General features: G+C 39.0%; 1 protein-coding gene across 2 annotated transcripts in view; it reads left to right on the forward strand.

The window, feature by feature from the left end:
• BORCS5 (BLOC-1 related complex subunit 5) overlaps positions 1–15,897 on the forward strand; it is a 74,525-nt gene extending 58,628 nt beyond the window's left edge. For both annotated transcript variants that reach the window (XM_039876378.1, XM_039876377.1), the window contains exon 4: positions 15,220–15,897. In XM_039876378.1, coding sequence (XP_039732312.1) covers positions 15,220–15,450 — 231 coding nt within the window. In that variant the 3' untranslated portion in view covers positions 15,451–15,897. The remainder of the gene's footprint in view (positions 1–15,219) is intronic.
• Positions 15,898–16,262: the final 365 nt, after the last annotated feature.

The raw sequence follows: 16,262 nt of genomic DNA on the forward strand, positions 1-16,262 counted from the left end.
GCCCAATTATTTGGCTGCTCCCAGATTTAACTCCATTCAGGTTCTGGATACCGACATATGAGCATGTGTGAACAGCAACCCCATTTCCCCTCAGTTTGCCTGCCCTAGGTGTGCCCCTAGACAGATGGCTCTGCCAGTTCCCCAAGTGCCAGCTGCATTTGCCAGGTACTAGGCCCTCTCCGTATCCCTCTCCCAGTTCATTTCCAGTCTGCCACAGCGGGCAATGTTTGAGGCCCCACATAGCACCTCTTTTGTGAGGAATGCCCAAGTAATTGCAATCTGTAAGTCAGCTGGTAAGCTGTATTAAGGGCACATGGGTTATAGAACCAGAAGTAGGATTGGCAAAATATATTTCTTCCTTCCCCTGTATCTCTTTCAGTGAAGAGAAACAGAGAATTTTAGCAAATTTGAGCATCGCTGAAAATGTTCAGAACAATAACTGGCACATAGTAACATTTAATAAATGTTTGTTAAATGAACAATTTAATGTATTCAGTTATTTCAATATCAGTGTTCTTATTTTATTAGAGAAAATAAAGATCATGAGTTCTATTAGGTGGGGTAGGCTAGACTGCGTCTATAAATTGACTCCAAGATGTGTAACGGCTCAAATGCAACAGAAGTTTATTTCTTGCTCATGTTCAAGGTGGATGTTTCTGGTTACTAGGTGACTCTCGTCCCCAGAGTTCAGGGATTTGGGCTCCTCCCATCTTGTGATTTTGTTATACATAAAGACCACATTGCTGATAGCGTCCAGTTGGCCGAAGGGGAAAAAGAGTATAATAGCACAGATGGCAGGTTCTTAGGGGCCAGACCTATAAGTGTCACACATTACTCTGGCTAGAACTCAGTCACGTGGCTACAGCTAACTACAAAGGAGGCTGGGAAATGTAGTCTATGTGTGCCCAGGGTTATACTAAATTTTAAGTTACATTTTGAGCATCTGTGTTATCTTTGAACTAACATTCCTAAAATGTATCTGTAGCCCAACTTTGAGATTCAGAAGAGCTGGTACAAGGTTCCATGGTAAATATCACTTGGTTTAGGTCTTCTCATAGATGAAAACCAAGTGATATTAAGAAAACACTTAAGCTTTCAACATTAAGTGAAAAAACCAGGATACAGCATTATATAGTCAATATGATTTCAACTACATTAAATAGCCTTAAAAATATTAGAAGGAAACATGACAGTTGTGGTTGCCCTTTAGTGAGGAAATGATTAGTGATATTTGTTTTTAGCCTGCTTCATTGTATTTCTTTTATATTTTACAAATATCTCATCTTGAATATGCATTTTTTTTTTCCAACTTGGAATACATGTATTTTTTCTCATGATATATGAGCCTTGTTAGGGTTCTATCTCCCTGCCTGCAGAATTTTGACTCACCGAGATAAGAATATGCATTTCCAGAACTTTGTATGCATGTACCTTTTCATTTATGAACCCATTCAGTTTTGTTCCAGGCTCTGTTCTGGGTGTTGAGGATGTGTCACTGAACCAAACAGAATTCCTCCCTCATAAACCATTCATTCCACTGGGGAAACGGACAATAAACAAGGTAAAAAAGTAAAATATATAGCATGTAAGATAAATGCTGAGGATAAAAATATAAAGCAAGAAAAGGGATTTAGAATATCAGTAGGGTGGGAATTTTAGGTAGAGTGAGCTAGGAAGGCCTTTCTAGAGAGGAATTTTTAATATAAAGCCCTGGCCAGGACAAAGCAAGCTTAAAGACTCTTCCTTCACACACTGTACCTAAAATTTATCAAATTTTTTGACCAGCAGCAATCACAATACTCAAGATTCTGTGCATTCTTAACGGTCTATTCATTGTTATACTGATCTGGATGTTCTGAACTGGAGACTTACTTTCTATCTCTGTTGGTTGGGAGGACACTTGCAGATTCATTCTCCTTTAAAAAATATCTCTAATTCTTTCAGGTCTCAAGGATTCCCAAAGGATTTGTCTAGATGTGTTCCTAGAGCTCAAGGCAACAGTTACCTTTTTTTCTGCCCATGTTGACATCCTATACTTTAATATTATAAGACTTAAGATGCCATCTTGGCATTGTTCTATGCATGAGTAGAGAGTTTATCACTTGTCTAAGGTCATATCAGAGGATTGCTGGAAATTACTCGTGCAGAAAGTTAGGGTGACAGCCAACAAGTAGCCCAGAGCAAATGGGATAATCAATGTGAAAGTAATCTGCAAGACTATAAGGAGCTATGTAAATGAAAGGATAATTTTAGGAAGTAAATGAGTCATTTATTTCAAAGGTAGCAGACCAAGAAGGAAGTGATATAACTCTGCAGAAGTGTTAGTGGCACAATTACATCATAGTTTCAGTAATGTTATCTTCCTATATCCTAAGTTACCTCAATCATTCTCTTTCACCCTTGCTGAGACCTAGATTCTCAGGAACCAGTCGCTCTCCTGCCTTTCCATCTCATAACAGTCATAGTTGTATTCTCCAAAACCCATTAAATTCAGACTGCTCCCTGGTCTCCACTCCTGCTCCATGCCTTCTGCTGTGCTCCACCCTGCCAGAATCTGCTCCCCATCTCTGCCTGATGAATCTTATATTCCCATCAGCATAGACCAACGACATTCCTGGTTTCCTTTGGTTAGAAGCCATCTTCTGCCTCATTTCTCCCCTAGTATTCAGGAAATGTTTGCTGTCTGAAATTATGTGGTGAGGATAAGTTGTTACCTCAGCTCTCTGCGTGGCTAATGATATGGACCTCTGGACTCTAGATCAGGCTTTTGCATGTCTAGATCAGGAAGGGTCATCAGCATAGTGTGTAGGAGCACAGATTCTAGCATCAACTCAAGAATACCAGGTTATGTTAGTATTCTCGTCATCACTGTCGTCATTGTCATCATTTCATATCAGGTATCTCCTCCTGTTCTTCAGGCATAGGGTAGAGGATTTGGGCTGTAAAATATTTACCTCCACATCAACTCCAAGATCTGTTCTTTACTCTGAATCAAAAAGCGACTAATGAGGGGATTACAGAGCATACAATTAATTTGGTTTTACTTTGTTTAGTCACTTAGCTCAAGTTTTAAAATATTGAATGTGTCACTTAGGTCATACAAACTTATTCCTCTTTATTCCTGGACATTGGGAAGGGGAGTCTAGGTTACTGATGTGACTCCCAGATCTTCTTCACCATCCTCTCACTCTGTCTACCAACAGGGCTTCTCCAATGCCTCTCTTAAGAAAGTAGTAATAGTAAAATAATAATACAGCTGTCATTTTTTACATGTTTACCATGTGCCAGGTCTAGAATAGGCATTTTACATACATTATCATCTATGTTTAACATAAAGAAACTGAAGTTCAGAGACCTGAAAGGTAAACAATGGAGCTGGCACTCAAACCCAGATCTAAAACCCACATTTGAGACTCCAAATGCTTTTTCTATGATTCTTTTTCTTTTCTCTTCAATTTTTTATTCAGGGCATTTTACTTCCCAGCAGCTCTCCTCGTTTGTAGTTAATGCTACCTTTCACTGACCCAATATCCATTTATAATATTCTCTTCATAGTTTCACAGTATACTTTTCTATTTCAAAAGCATTCCTTATAGGATGCAGTCACATTTTAAAATAAATAACCCTGAAGACCCCACATTTACATATTTAAAAATGCCAAGTCTGCCTGCTTTGAGGCTAACTTTTCTACACTCCCCATTAATCACTTTTTTGTGAAAGGGACCTTTTACCAGGATCCCTAAGGATCACGGGCGGAGAGGCAGTCAGGGAGTCCAGAAAGCAGACTCTCTCTGAGGGGCTTCTACCTCCTCAGTCCCTCTCCAGAAGGACTGCAGGGAGAGTGAGAGAGAAAGAACAAGGACTTCTCAAGGAGGCAAAAGATTTTCTAAGGTGTCAGTGTGCCCTGTACTAATGTTTTTCATGAGTCCAGGGAAAGCTCTCCCAAGGGAGAGGGAAGAGTGTGATGTCTGCCCTTAGGCTTTTATTTTTACTCTGATCTTTGTCTTTCCCTGATTTGCCTTCCAATGTTACTCTCTGGCTCTTTTCTGGGGGATGAGGAGAGGGAGAGGGTAATCTGCCTGACTAACATATTTAGTTTTGGGAACTGCTTAAAGGTTTTGAGATTTCTTTCCCAACTTCCCACCTAGACATAACTGCCAAGGGTAAGAAGGCCTAAGGGGAAGTGGGCAAGTCATAAAATAATTATTGGAACGGAGTGATGCAATTCACATTCCTAAGGTCTTGGTATCTCTTAATTCTCTTGAAGACCCAAATAAAATTTGTTCCTTTACAGAGACATTTAGATACATTGTTTGAACAAAGGAAACAGGGTCACTTCAAAATGTCCATTGTGTGGTAATAGATGCCATTCAGCCTGTGGTGTAATTAATGAAAACACTGGCGACAGTCTGCCCATTGTTTGACTGTTGAGCAACAGGAAATGGCAGACTAATAAGGAGCTGGAGAAGGCTTACATAATTCCAGAAGGAAGCAGAAACTGCACAATTTTACTGATATCCTCCCAGTTGCAGACCTAGATCCACCTGTGCAGATTCCTGTCCCTAATAGACATGGAGATATTCTTCTGATTTGACCTTATGATTTGATTTTACACCAATTAACGATTGATTTTTGTTTTCCTTACAGCCAGAAATGATGTTTTTGGCTATAAGGTCACAGTTTAGATCAGTTTCCACTCACAGTTATAATTCGTCTGACAAGGTAGAGCTAACTATAGAAAAGGAAATGTCATTGGCCGACTTTGTTTCTTCAGACAGTTGACAGTAATGTCATGTGATGGCCCTTGGAATTAGGAGATCTGGAGTCCAGTCCGGGCTCTGGCAGTACCAGCTGTGTGGACTTGGGTAAACTGCTTAACCACTCGAGTAGTCGAGTAAAGTGAGGGGGGACGAGATCGAGTGAGCTCTTAGGACCCTTGCTGCTCTCACAGGCTGTGTTCTAAGCCCCTTCAGTGAAGTCAAGGATTGTGAAACTTGTATAAGTGAAATTTCTGGGTACAAAGTGTACAAACAGACTTTGCCAGAGAAAACGTCATTCAAATTTATCTGCTAACAAATAGTTTATTCCTTTGGTGTCTCAGTTTTTGTTTTTATAAATGTCCATTTTATGTCTGGTAATTTGTTATTTTGTTATTAAAAAATAAACATTGATGGTTAAATTAGAAACAAAAGTATTTTTTCACTGCACTTGAAAACTATAAAAATTGTCATTTAAATTCATCTGTTAAGCATTTCAAAAATGTATTGAACACATCATTCAACATGATGTATATTTAAGTGAAATGAATTGACATTTGAATTAATGAGCTCTGTGGAAAAGATAGGTGAAGATTAGGTGAAAAAGCATGGATTTAAATTCTGGTTTCACTGCTAGTACTAGCTGTGTGACCCTGGACATGTTTTGTGATCTCTGAATCCCTAACTCCACATCTCTGTTAGGAGAATGTTTTCCCTATAGGATTATCGTGAGGAATAAAAGATAATATGTGTACATAGTACAATGCCTGACGTGTAATAGATACTCAGGGAAAAGTAGTTGTAACTGCTATACATTATTTTATTACATTAATTAAAAGTAACTAGGGAATTAGTGAATACTATATACTGTGTCTACCTACCTAGTCATCCTAATATGGTATATATAGATTACTAAGAGAAATAGTCCTACTGGTATGGACTTCAGTTTTTGTTTTCGGTAGACCATATAGACTGTGATTTGCCAAAGAGGAGTTTTTCTTCTTGTCTGATTTATAGATTAAAAGTGTGATATGAGAATAAATGTTAAGAGTTTACATTTTTAAGCTGTCATTGCAAACTATTGTCTTCAGAAACAGGGTCACTTCAACATGTGCAGTATGTGGTAATTGTGACAGTCTCGCCTGTGATGTAATTAATGAAAACATCTGCCCATTGTTTATCCATTGTGCAAGAGAGAGGCGTCCCAGGGAGGATTCTCACAGAGCACCCCCCACGTCCTCTGTAGGCATAGTGATCTGGAGGAGGGCCAGAAAGCTAGAACACACAGTTGACCGGGAAAAGTTTGTGTTGCCACCTAGTGTACCCTAACTTTTATAATCTGTCTGTATTCCCAGGAGAGGTCAAGTGAAAAGTGCTGTGAGGCTAGAAGATGGGAAGGGTAGGCTAGATCGTGCCAAACTTTGATTGGTGTCATGGGGCATTCCATTCTCTGATGCACAGACAGCTAGTAATACGAGTCAAAGACAAAATCAGGAGGTGGCTGATGTGTGAAAACTGGAGCAACTAAGCCCAGGCACCAGGTTCTCAGAGTGGAAGGAAGATCTTAAGAAGAAGGTGCCTCTAGTCAGAAATGAGATTAAGAATGTGGCCATTATGGGTTCAGTTTAAGGATAAGCAAAGAAGGTTCCAGGAGATTGCTGAGAACTCATTTTTGAGGTACCTCCCACCCTTTTATAGTATACAGTTCAGTGGTTCTCATATTTACATAGTTGTGCAACCAACACCACTATCTAATTCCAGAACATTTTCATCACCCCAGAAAGAAACCCTGTATAAATTGGCAGTCACTCTCCATCCCCCATTCTCCTCTATCCCATGGCAACTACCAGTCTACTTTCTGTGTCTGGATTGCCTATTCTGAGCATTTCATGTAAATGGAATTATTTGTGGCCTTTCGAGTCTGACTTCTTTCACTTAGCATGATGTTTTCAGGGTTCTTCCATGTTGTAGCTCATATCAGTATTGCATGCCTTTTTATGGATGAATAATATTCCATTGTATGAATATACCATATTTTGTTTATCCATTCATCAGTAGATGGACATTTGAGTTGTTTCCATTTGGGGTCTATTATGAATAATGTTGCTATGAACATTTGTTACAAGCTTTTATATGAATATATGTTTCACTTCTCTTGGGCATATATATACCTAGGATTGAAATTACTGAGTCATATGGTAACTCTATGTTTAACTTTTGGAGAAACTGCCAAACTGTTTTTCAAAGCATGGCACCATTTTACATTCCCGCTAGAAGTGTATGAGGATTCCAGTTTCTCCACATCTTCACATCTCCACATCTTGTTATTGCCTCTCTTTTTATTTTAGCCATCCTCATAAGTGTGAGAAGTATCTCTATGTGGTTCTGATTTTCATTTCCCTGATGACAAATGATGTTTAACATCTTTTCATGTACTCATTGGCCATTTGTGTATCTTCTTTAGAGAAATGATGAGCTATATTTGCAACACCAGATTTTGCCCTTTGGACAGTACTAATATAGAGTTACACTAACTGCTCTCTAAGCAGAAGGATTGGTAGTTCTGAGATTTAGAACATGCGAAAGGGTGAAGCTTTATGTAAAATACTGAAGCATTTTCTTTTGTATGTGGTCACATAATTTCAGAATTTCTTAGTTTCATTTTAGTGTTTTGAAAAACAAATCAAGCATATTTGGCCATTCAGTGGAATTTGTTATACTATAACCTTTTTTTTTTTTTTTAGCTCTGTTCTATTTTCAGATCACTTTTGTATATATCCTCTTGTTTATAATCTTCATAACACTACTGTGAGATAGGATGGACGGATGACAAATATTATTATTACCACTTTTAAAAAGTAAAAGCTGAGAGACTTGGTTTGTGATGTGTCACACAACTAGTAGGATTTAAATTCAAGCTTTCTGTCTTTTTATGGTAACATTATTAGCCATGTCAAGGATTTGGGGTCAGGGTGAGACTACATTGCTAAATATCAGTAATATGTCCATCTCCAGATAGATACTTGCAGCATGGCCAAGTCTTCACGTATTGTTGTTACTGACCTCAGAATTTATTATTTGGATAAGTATAAAACAGGATGAATTTCCATTTTTTTCTTTTAACACCATTAGCTAGAAAAACCTTACTATAAAAGAGCAGGATTGTGTATCACTATATGTTCATTGCATTTTGGAGCACAGAAGGATGTCTGTGCAAAGGAAGGACAAAGCTGGGGCGGGATTCAGAATGTGAGAAGAGGGCCAGACAGCCCTTGGTTAGCTGGCCTTGGCCCATCATGGCCTCCTCCTCTCCATCTTCATATTCCTAAATCGACCCCCTTAAGAAACAGAAATGTAAATGTAGCATGAATACAGAGAAAGTGAACTATCTGTTGAGATCAAATAAAAATTGACCTTGAGGCTAAAGTTAACTGAGAAACATTGCATTCAAAGCTGGACATTACTTATTAATAGATAGGAAAGGTGTGACTTTTTAAATGTAGTCTCTGTTAAGTCCCTAAACAATCTTTTTTGTTTTTAACATTTCTTGTAAACCTGAGTAACTTAGGGATAGGAAAAGCAAACAGTCTATCGATCATAGAGACTTGAATTTTGTTGACTCTGGAACACAATTTACCTACTCATTTTTCTTTTGACCCATGAAAAAGGTATTAAACTTGTTTTTGGCCATCTTGTACATATCTACAACTTAAGGTTTTGAGAATTTAGAAGATATACAATATCTATATGAAGCTATTATTGTTGTATCATGTATCTTTTCTAACTTAAAGCTAAAGGCCCTTATATTATATATCACTACTTTGAAAAGATTACCTTTACTTTGAAAAGAAAGTTACAACAAGCACTTAGACAGGTGGATGATCCATCCACCTGTCCCAAACCAGCATCAAAGCTTATTTTATCAGGAAATTTTATGCCACAAAAATTTTTAAGCATTGTACTCTAGTTGAGGGAATATATCATTTTTTAAAGATCTCCTGCTTGCCTTCAAAATTTTTTTGGAAAAAGTATATATGCATGCATGTACACTTGCATATTTTTATTTCACCATTCGGGTAGCACCAACCAGTGGTAATAGTTACTCATTCTCATGGCTGAACATAAAGACCAAAAACACATAGAAGGACTTATAAATAATGATTTCAGTTATTACGTAGTGTGAAATGTTTCTGTCATGAAATTTGGGGATGAGTAATCTGGCTCTGTTGTAAGATTTTCAGCAGAAGTTGAGAACAAAAGTAAAATATGTCAGCGAAAACACACAATGGTAAATTGTCATCTGAGTGATTGTGAAAGCCTTGAAGATAGTTAATGTAATAGAGATGAGGCCTAGCAATAAGCTCTCCCCCCTTTATAACAAAGATATATTGTGTCTATTTGGGTACCTCAAAATGTCATCCCTGTTTTTCTGCCCTTATTTACTAAACTTACCTTGCTTTTCCATTCTTCATGTAAAGGAGCTTTCAACACATGGTTGCAGTTTACATATATTTTATAATTTATGGAGCTCTATTTCTCTGGGGACTATCCTAGGTGTTATGTACATGTTATCTTCATTACTCCTCACATCTCCACTGTGAGGTCAGTACTATTATTATCCCCAATTTAAGGGTGAAGAAGCTGAGGCTCAAAGAGGTTAAGTAACTGGTTCAAGGTCATAGGTAATCAATATGCAGAACTAAGATTTTGACCAGTTTTGTCTGACACTACTGTCTTCATCCACAAGCTATATGTACTTGGTCATATAGCTGGAATGGTTATTTAGCCTCACATTAATTCTTTGTTTGTTGCATCTATAGAAGCCCTCACTTCTGAGAAAAGCCCACTTCTTTCAGAGTGACTCTGAGTCACTCAGCTTGAGCTTAGCAATGCCTTCAAATATCTAAATAGGTCATTTTCAGGGTCTGGATGGTCACTTAACACCTGAGGTAAAAGCTCTGGATAAACCTTGGAATGTGAACTATGGAGAATTTAAGCCAGTAGGTCCGAAAGCAGCTGAGTCCTGTTCTGCCGTTCCAGCCCAGTCAGGATGGGAGCTGCCGTGAACAGGTCCCTCCTGAATTCGGAGTGCAACATCATTGTGGGCATTGTTACCACGAATAGCCAATTCATTCAGCAGCAGCAGCTCTCCAGAGACAAAGGATTGCATTCAGATCATCTTGGCTATGAGCTAGAAGAGTCCAGAGTCCTCAAAGTGGTGTGAGAACTGACCAGATTTTTTTCCCTTCCACTCTCTGTCAGGCCTTCAGCAAAGGAGTTCTATTGAGATAACTATCTGCTTATCATTTAGCTACTCTTTTTGTTCTTGATCTGTGGTCCAGTTGACTTAATAGTGCCCATGGATACAACCTTCAGCAAGGGTCACTCTTACACCTTCTTGGATCCTATATCCCAAGGTCAGATCCCACTTCCAGGTGACCTCCTGCATGACTGTTCCCTGGGCTTCTAGCTCATTTCCAGAGGCCCTTCACTGACACACTCTTCCTTATTTTTCTTTTTAATAAACTCAGTTGATGTTCAACTGACGAGTTGGAGGCTCACCTTCCTGCAAGGGATCTTAATTCTCTTTTTAAAGATCTTAAAAGCTGATTTTTTCCATTAAAAAATCAGTTAATATTTGAGTGAGACAGAGTCTCTAGGGCAATTATCATGAAAAGATCCCCAATTTGGATTTTTTCTTAATACTGAGTTATAAGAGTTCTTTATATATTCTAGATATATACGTTAACAGATCTATATATTGTGAATATTTTATCTTAGACTGTGGCTTGCCTTATTTTCTTAATGGTATCTTTTGAAGAGAAGCTTTAAGTTTTGGTGAAGATCAATTTAACGATTTTTTTCCTTCTATTATAGTTAATGTTCTTTGGACCTGTCTAAGAAATCTTGGTTTACCCCAATGTAGCAAAGGTTATTCCCCTGTTTTCTTCAAGAAGTTTTATAGTTTTAGCTTGTATGTTTAGGTCTGTGATCTATTTCATGTTAATTTTTATGTATGGGGTGAGGCAGAGGGGTCCAGTTTTATTTTTTTTCCTATATAGATATCTATTTATTCTAACACTAATAGTTGAAAAACTTTTTTTTTCCATTGAATTATCTTGGAACTTTTGTTTTAAAAAAATGAATTGACCACATATATTTAGTTCTATTTCTATACTCTGTTCAGTTTCATCAATCTGTATATCTGTCTGTGCCAATACGACACTATCTTGATTACTATAGCTTTAGACAAAGTCTTGAAATCAAGTACCATAAGGCTTCAAAGTATTTTTTTTTTCCTTCAAAATTCTTTTGGCCAATCTGTGTACTTAGAATCAGCTTACTAAATCCCACACAAAAAAATGCCTTTTACAATTTTGGTTCATATTGCAAATGAATCAGTAGATCAATTTGGCAAGAATTAAGATCTTAATGATATTGGATCTTCCAGTCCATGAACATATATTTACTTCTCCATTTTTTGAAATTGCCTTTAAATTTTCACAATAGGGTTTTGTAATATTTTGAAATTTTCCCTAAGTATTTCATGTTGTTGATGCAGTTCTAAACAACATTTTTTATTCCATTTTTGTTCTTGGTAAGTATATAGAAATACAATTGATTTTTGTGTATTGACCATGTATCTTGCAGCCTTGCTAAATTCACTTGTTAGTTTTATTAGTTTTTGGTAGATTCCTTAAGATTTTCTAAATACACTATCATGTCATTTGTAGATAAAGACCATTTTATTTATTCCTTTCCAGTGTCTTGCACCAGTATGTTAGCTATAGGGTTTTCATAGATGTCCTTTATCAGACAGAGGACATTTCCTTCTATTCCTAATTTGCTGAAATTTTTCATAATCGAATTTATTAAATGCTTTTTCTGCATCTATCGAAGTAATTATGTGACTTTTAACTTTCATTCTGTTGAAATTGCAGATTAGTTTGAGTTTCAGATGCTGAAAAAGCTTTCATCTTTGAGATAAACCTTAGTTGGTCATGATGTATTATCCTTTTGTATACGCTGGGTTTGATTTGCTGATATTTTGGATCCATATCTGGCAGTGGACTGACCAGACCAGGTGGGCAGGTAGGCTGCATCATCCATATAAGGTATTTAGAACAAGTCTGAGCACATTCTGTAGCTATCTAATGTTTTAGTGAAGCCTGCAGATATACTCACAAATCACCTCGCCTCCTTTTTCACCCATCCTTTCAAATGTACTGCCACGAAAAACAGTATATGAATACGTAGAGCAAGGTTTAAAGTATGAGTTTGAGAGCACATATTTAGTTCCTTGAGGGCAGGGACTTTATCTCATTCATTTCTATCAGTATGAGATTAAATTCAACTGATGTTACAGAGACCCAAAATTAAGGGACTCATACAGAATGGAAATTTATTCTTCTCTCACAGACCCGGTACTGTTCTCACCCCAAAACGTCCTCATGGACCCAGACTTCTTCTAGCTCACTGCTCTGCTAGTCCAGTGATGTGACCTTAGTTATTCTCAGGGTCTAAAGGGGCTGCATCCACATCCAGTAGCAGCAGATTGAAGGAAGAGAGGAGGAAGAGAAAGAGGAGGAGCAAAGAGAGCGGGCAAGCTAGCAGCTGCCGTGGAGACTTCCACTTGCGTATACCACCGACTAGAACTTAGTCGTGTGGTTATAGCAAGGCAAGGGTTGAGGAGAAGAAACAGACGAAGTCATTCTTGGTCTGTTGGAAAATCTAACAGTTTTTCACTTAAATGTTTTCTTCTGGAAGTTCCTGAAACAAAGTTATTTGCAACATTTTTGGGGCCTGAGTTTCCTGGAAAAATGAAGTCATGTTAACGAGGACAGTGGAGAAGAAAGGTCATATTAATGTACACAGTAAGCTGTGTGGGTATAAACAGTTTTGGTTTTCATTATCTGTATCCTGAAGACCGCACATGGTGCATGGCACACCGTAACATTTAATATATATCTGTTGACTATGTATCTTTGCGCCAAAAATAGAAATAGGAAAGATAAGGATATGTCCCAGATTGTCAAAATGGTAAGATCCAGAATTGATTAGATATCGACTTACTGCCTAAAGTCACGTCAGATGTGCTAAAATAAGTCTGTACTGGAGTTCATGGCTACATACAAAGGTAGGTATTAGAGATCAGGAACAGTTGCCTCAAGATAGCAGAGGGCAGGTACATGAGTAGGTATCACCAATTTTATTACACTTTTCCAGGTATTAAAGTTTTACTTGTACCATATTGAGACTTTCCTTACAGCAGTCAGAAAGAATGGGAAAAGATTTAAAGGGCAATGAGTTTTTCATCATGTGATTTGATATTCTTTAGTGCTATGTCATGTACCAATTAAAATCTCATGTGCCACCAAAAGTACACTCTCTCATTAAGGAAATATGCATAAAAGGAAGATGCTGGACTGAGGTAGTCTGGGTTCTAGTCTTGGTTCCGTCACTTTGAGACCTTGGAGATCATTCAACCTTAAGTTGTCTGTCATTTTTTTTTTTTCACGGACTATTATGGAATCGATTCTTGAAAGACATAAGCATGTATGAACAGCAAGCTTGAATTATGTGTGCTCGCCTAAGCATTGAACATGAAATGGCTTTGGACAGAAGCTCTGGATACATTTAACTTGGGCCCAGCTGGATGTGGAAATGTGTAGGGACGTGTATGCCATCTGAAGAAATACCTTGCTAAGATGGTTGTAAAAACCGATCAGGTATAAGTCAGGATGCGGGTAGGGAAAGATTGATTGCCAAGGTCTTTAGATGTAAGTTAGAGCCTTGAAGACCATTTCAGATAAATTCCTTGGGTGTCTAATGTGGTAGAGTTTTGGGGGGGGGGCGGGGACAGGAATGTGCCTGCCAAGTGAAATGTGACAACCCAAAAGGGTTCTGAATTCTGGAGGAGGCTGTTCAATGAGCCATGCTGGTACTTAGGAAGATTCCAATTGGTTCCTGCATCTCCCACTGTCTCTCAGAAGGCGGGGTATTTCTAGATGCTGGATTGAATTGCCAACCTGAAAAGGCCCGGTGGTTGGCTGCTATGAACAATAATTTACTGGCTCACTACCTCCAAAGTGCTGAATGACCGAATAGGGTTGCAGAGAACCCTTTCAAGGTATAAACTGTCTCCACATTATTTGGAGTTTTCTATTTAGATGGGCTTTTTTTCCTCTCTGAGCCCTTCTCCCACTAGCCATCTTTTTGTCCCCTAGGCATTTTAAAACAAGAGAGGGAAGAACCAACATAGAAAAAACAAGAGAGGGAAGAACCAACATAGAAAAAACAAGCACTAGGTTCTTCTAACACACCTCCCCTCCTCCCCACCCCTCTCTCCCCACACACACAATATAAAAATAGAACTGGTGATCTTTTTTCTTAGGGCTGGCTTTGGTCTCTTGTATTAACGTGTAGTTTTTTTGTTCATTTTGTCTTGATCACATCATTTTCAGAGGCTCTGTAGTGACATGCGTTGAGTGCCAGCACTTTCTCATCATGCTGGGTTGGCAAGGGATGCTCCTGGAATAGACTAGAAGGAAGGACTGAAGTGGATAGGAATGTGAGTCTTGGTAGTTTGTCTTTTCCTTAGTCCAGGGAGGAAACGAGAGAGAGAAAGTGGATGTGGGGTACAGGCATCTGACACGCTGCAGGTTCCCTCCCACTATTTTATCCAGATGGTAGGCTCCAAAAGATTTCACCAGGGGAAGAAAAGAGGTCACAGAAAGGGCGCCCATAGCCTAACATTTGTTTAACTTGGGGAGAGGGTGCATGAAGCAGTCCTCACAATTTGCCTCACATGGCATGGATTTGAGCCTTGGTTGTCATTTTTGGTCCTGGCACCCTTTTCCCTTCAGTTTTTTCTCCAGAGTAGCTGTCCATCTGCAGCCATTCAGGGAAGAGAGGAGGAAATGAAGAATGCATTTTAAAGTACCTCTGTGCCATGCCAAGTCCCATGCTAAGACGTGTTTTTGTGTGTTCTCATTTCATCCTCATAGCAACCCTACAACTGTGGAATTTGCTCCCTGTTTTCTGTGAAGACCCTGGGACAGGAAACATAAGTATTATCAACTCAAGCGGCAGAGCCATATTCAAACTCTAGTCTCTCTGATTTCCAAGTCCAGGATTCTTTCATGTGGAGAGATTGAGATAGAAGTCCCCGGGTCTCCACAAGGTATAAATGGCTCACACTCCCAAAACATAGAGCTGGAGACAGTCATCTCTTAGTATCTCTGGAAAGATGGTTCTGGAATTGTCATTGATAAAGCTGGATTCATAAAGGGTTTGTTTTTGCTTTAGTTTTTAGCCCCCAGTGCTTCCCATAAAGCTAGTCAGCTTCCATCTGACCTGTGGGATTCTGTACCTTCTGCCAATCATGCTGATTACTTGATCCTGTTGAGAAGACTTGTTTGTACTAGATTTAATGCATTCCACTTCTTTTCCCCTCCTACAGATGGATCTGTCAGTAGAAACACTCTTTAGCTTCATGCAAGAGCGCCAGAAAAGATACGCCAAATACGCAGAGCAGATCCAGAAAGTCAACGAAATGTCCGCCATCCTCCGCCGCATACAGATGGGCATAGACCAGACTGTGCCCCTGATGGAGAGGCTCAACAGCATGCTGCCGGAGGGCGAGAGGCTAGAGCCCTTTAGCATGAAGCCGGACCGGGATCTCAAGCTGTAGAGCTGCTTCTCCCCTCCTGGCTGTTGTTCCATGGGGACAGAGTTTGGGACCGCCCAGACCCTGAGGACATTTGAAACTAAAGTCATATGATGTGACTTGAAGCTGATTGAAGGGATGTGAAGCCTTCCAGCTGGCCTGAAAAATCTGACTCTGCCCTACCTACCCCTTTCTTTGATATTTTTTCCCTTTGCATAATGAATCAAATCCACTCTCAGTGATAACTGAAGTTGGAACAGTTGAATTACTAGAAATTCTTTACAGAGCTCTGCATTGGGAATTATTTTTATTTTGAGAGTGTATATTATCTAGTCTAGCTTGTGGAGTAAAAATATGGAGAGAAGGAGAGGAATATTTTAAGAAGCCCTGTGTCCTTGATGCCTTCGGGAAATTTTACTCATTAGGCTCTTTGGCTTATGGGTTGTAAACATAAAGAACTAATTTAATCTAGGTCTGTGTGTTACTGTTCCTGCCCTATTTCCATCTTAGCATGTCTTTATCTGGAGCACTCTCTTCCCGCCCTGATGAAACCGTGGTATTTTTGTTGCGTGCCAGGGTATGTTGTCCCTCGTATGTGGTCATCGGAAACCCAAGACTCCCTTTCTACACCCCCATCAAGTTCATCTCTCACTGATAACTGGTTACCTTGATGCATAGTTTAAGTTTCTTTTTATTACATCAACACTGGCAGGACTCCAATTGTTGTAACAAGGTTTTAGTCAGCATTTATTTTACTTGCCTGGTAAACTTGTGGCATGGCCAGGCCTTGACAGCAGACCAGAGAGCGCTCACTCAGTTGGCATTTATGGAGCCCA

The sequence above is a fragment of the Pteropus medius genome, unplaced genomic scaffold (assembly GCF_902729225.1).
Source record: "Pteropus medius unplaced genomic scaffold, Ma_sr-lr_union100, whole genome shotgun sequence".
In the NCBI taxonomy this organism is placed as follows: Eukaryota; Metazoa; Chordata; class Mammalia; order Chiroptera; family Pteropodidae; genus Pteropus; species Pteropus medius.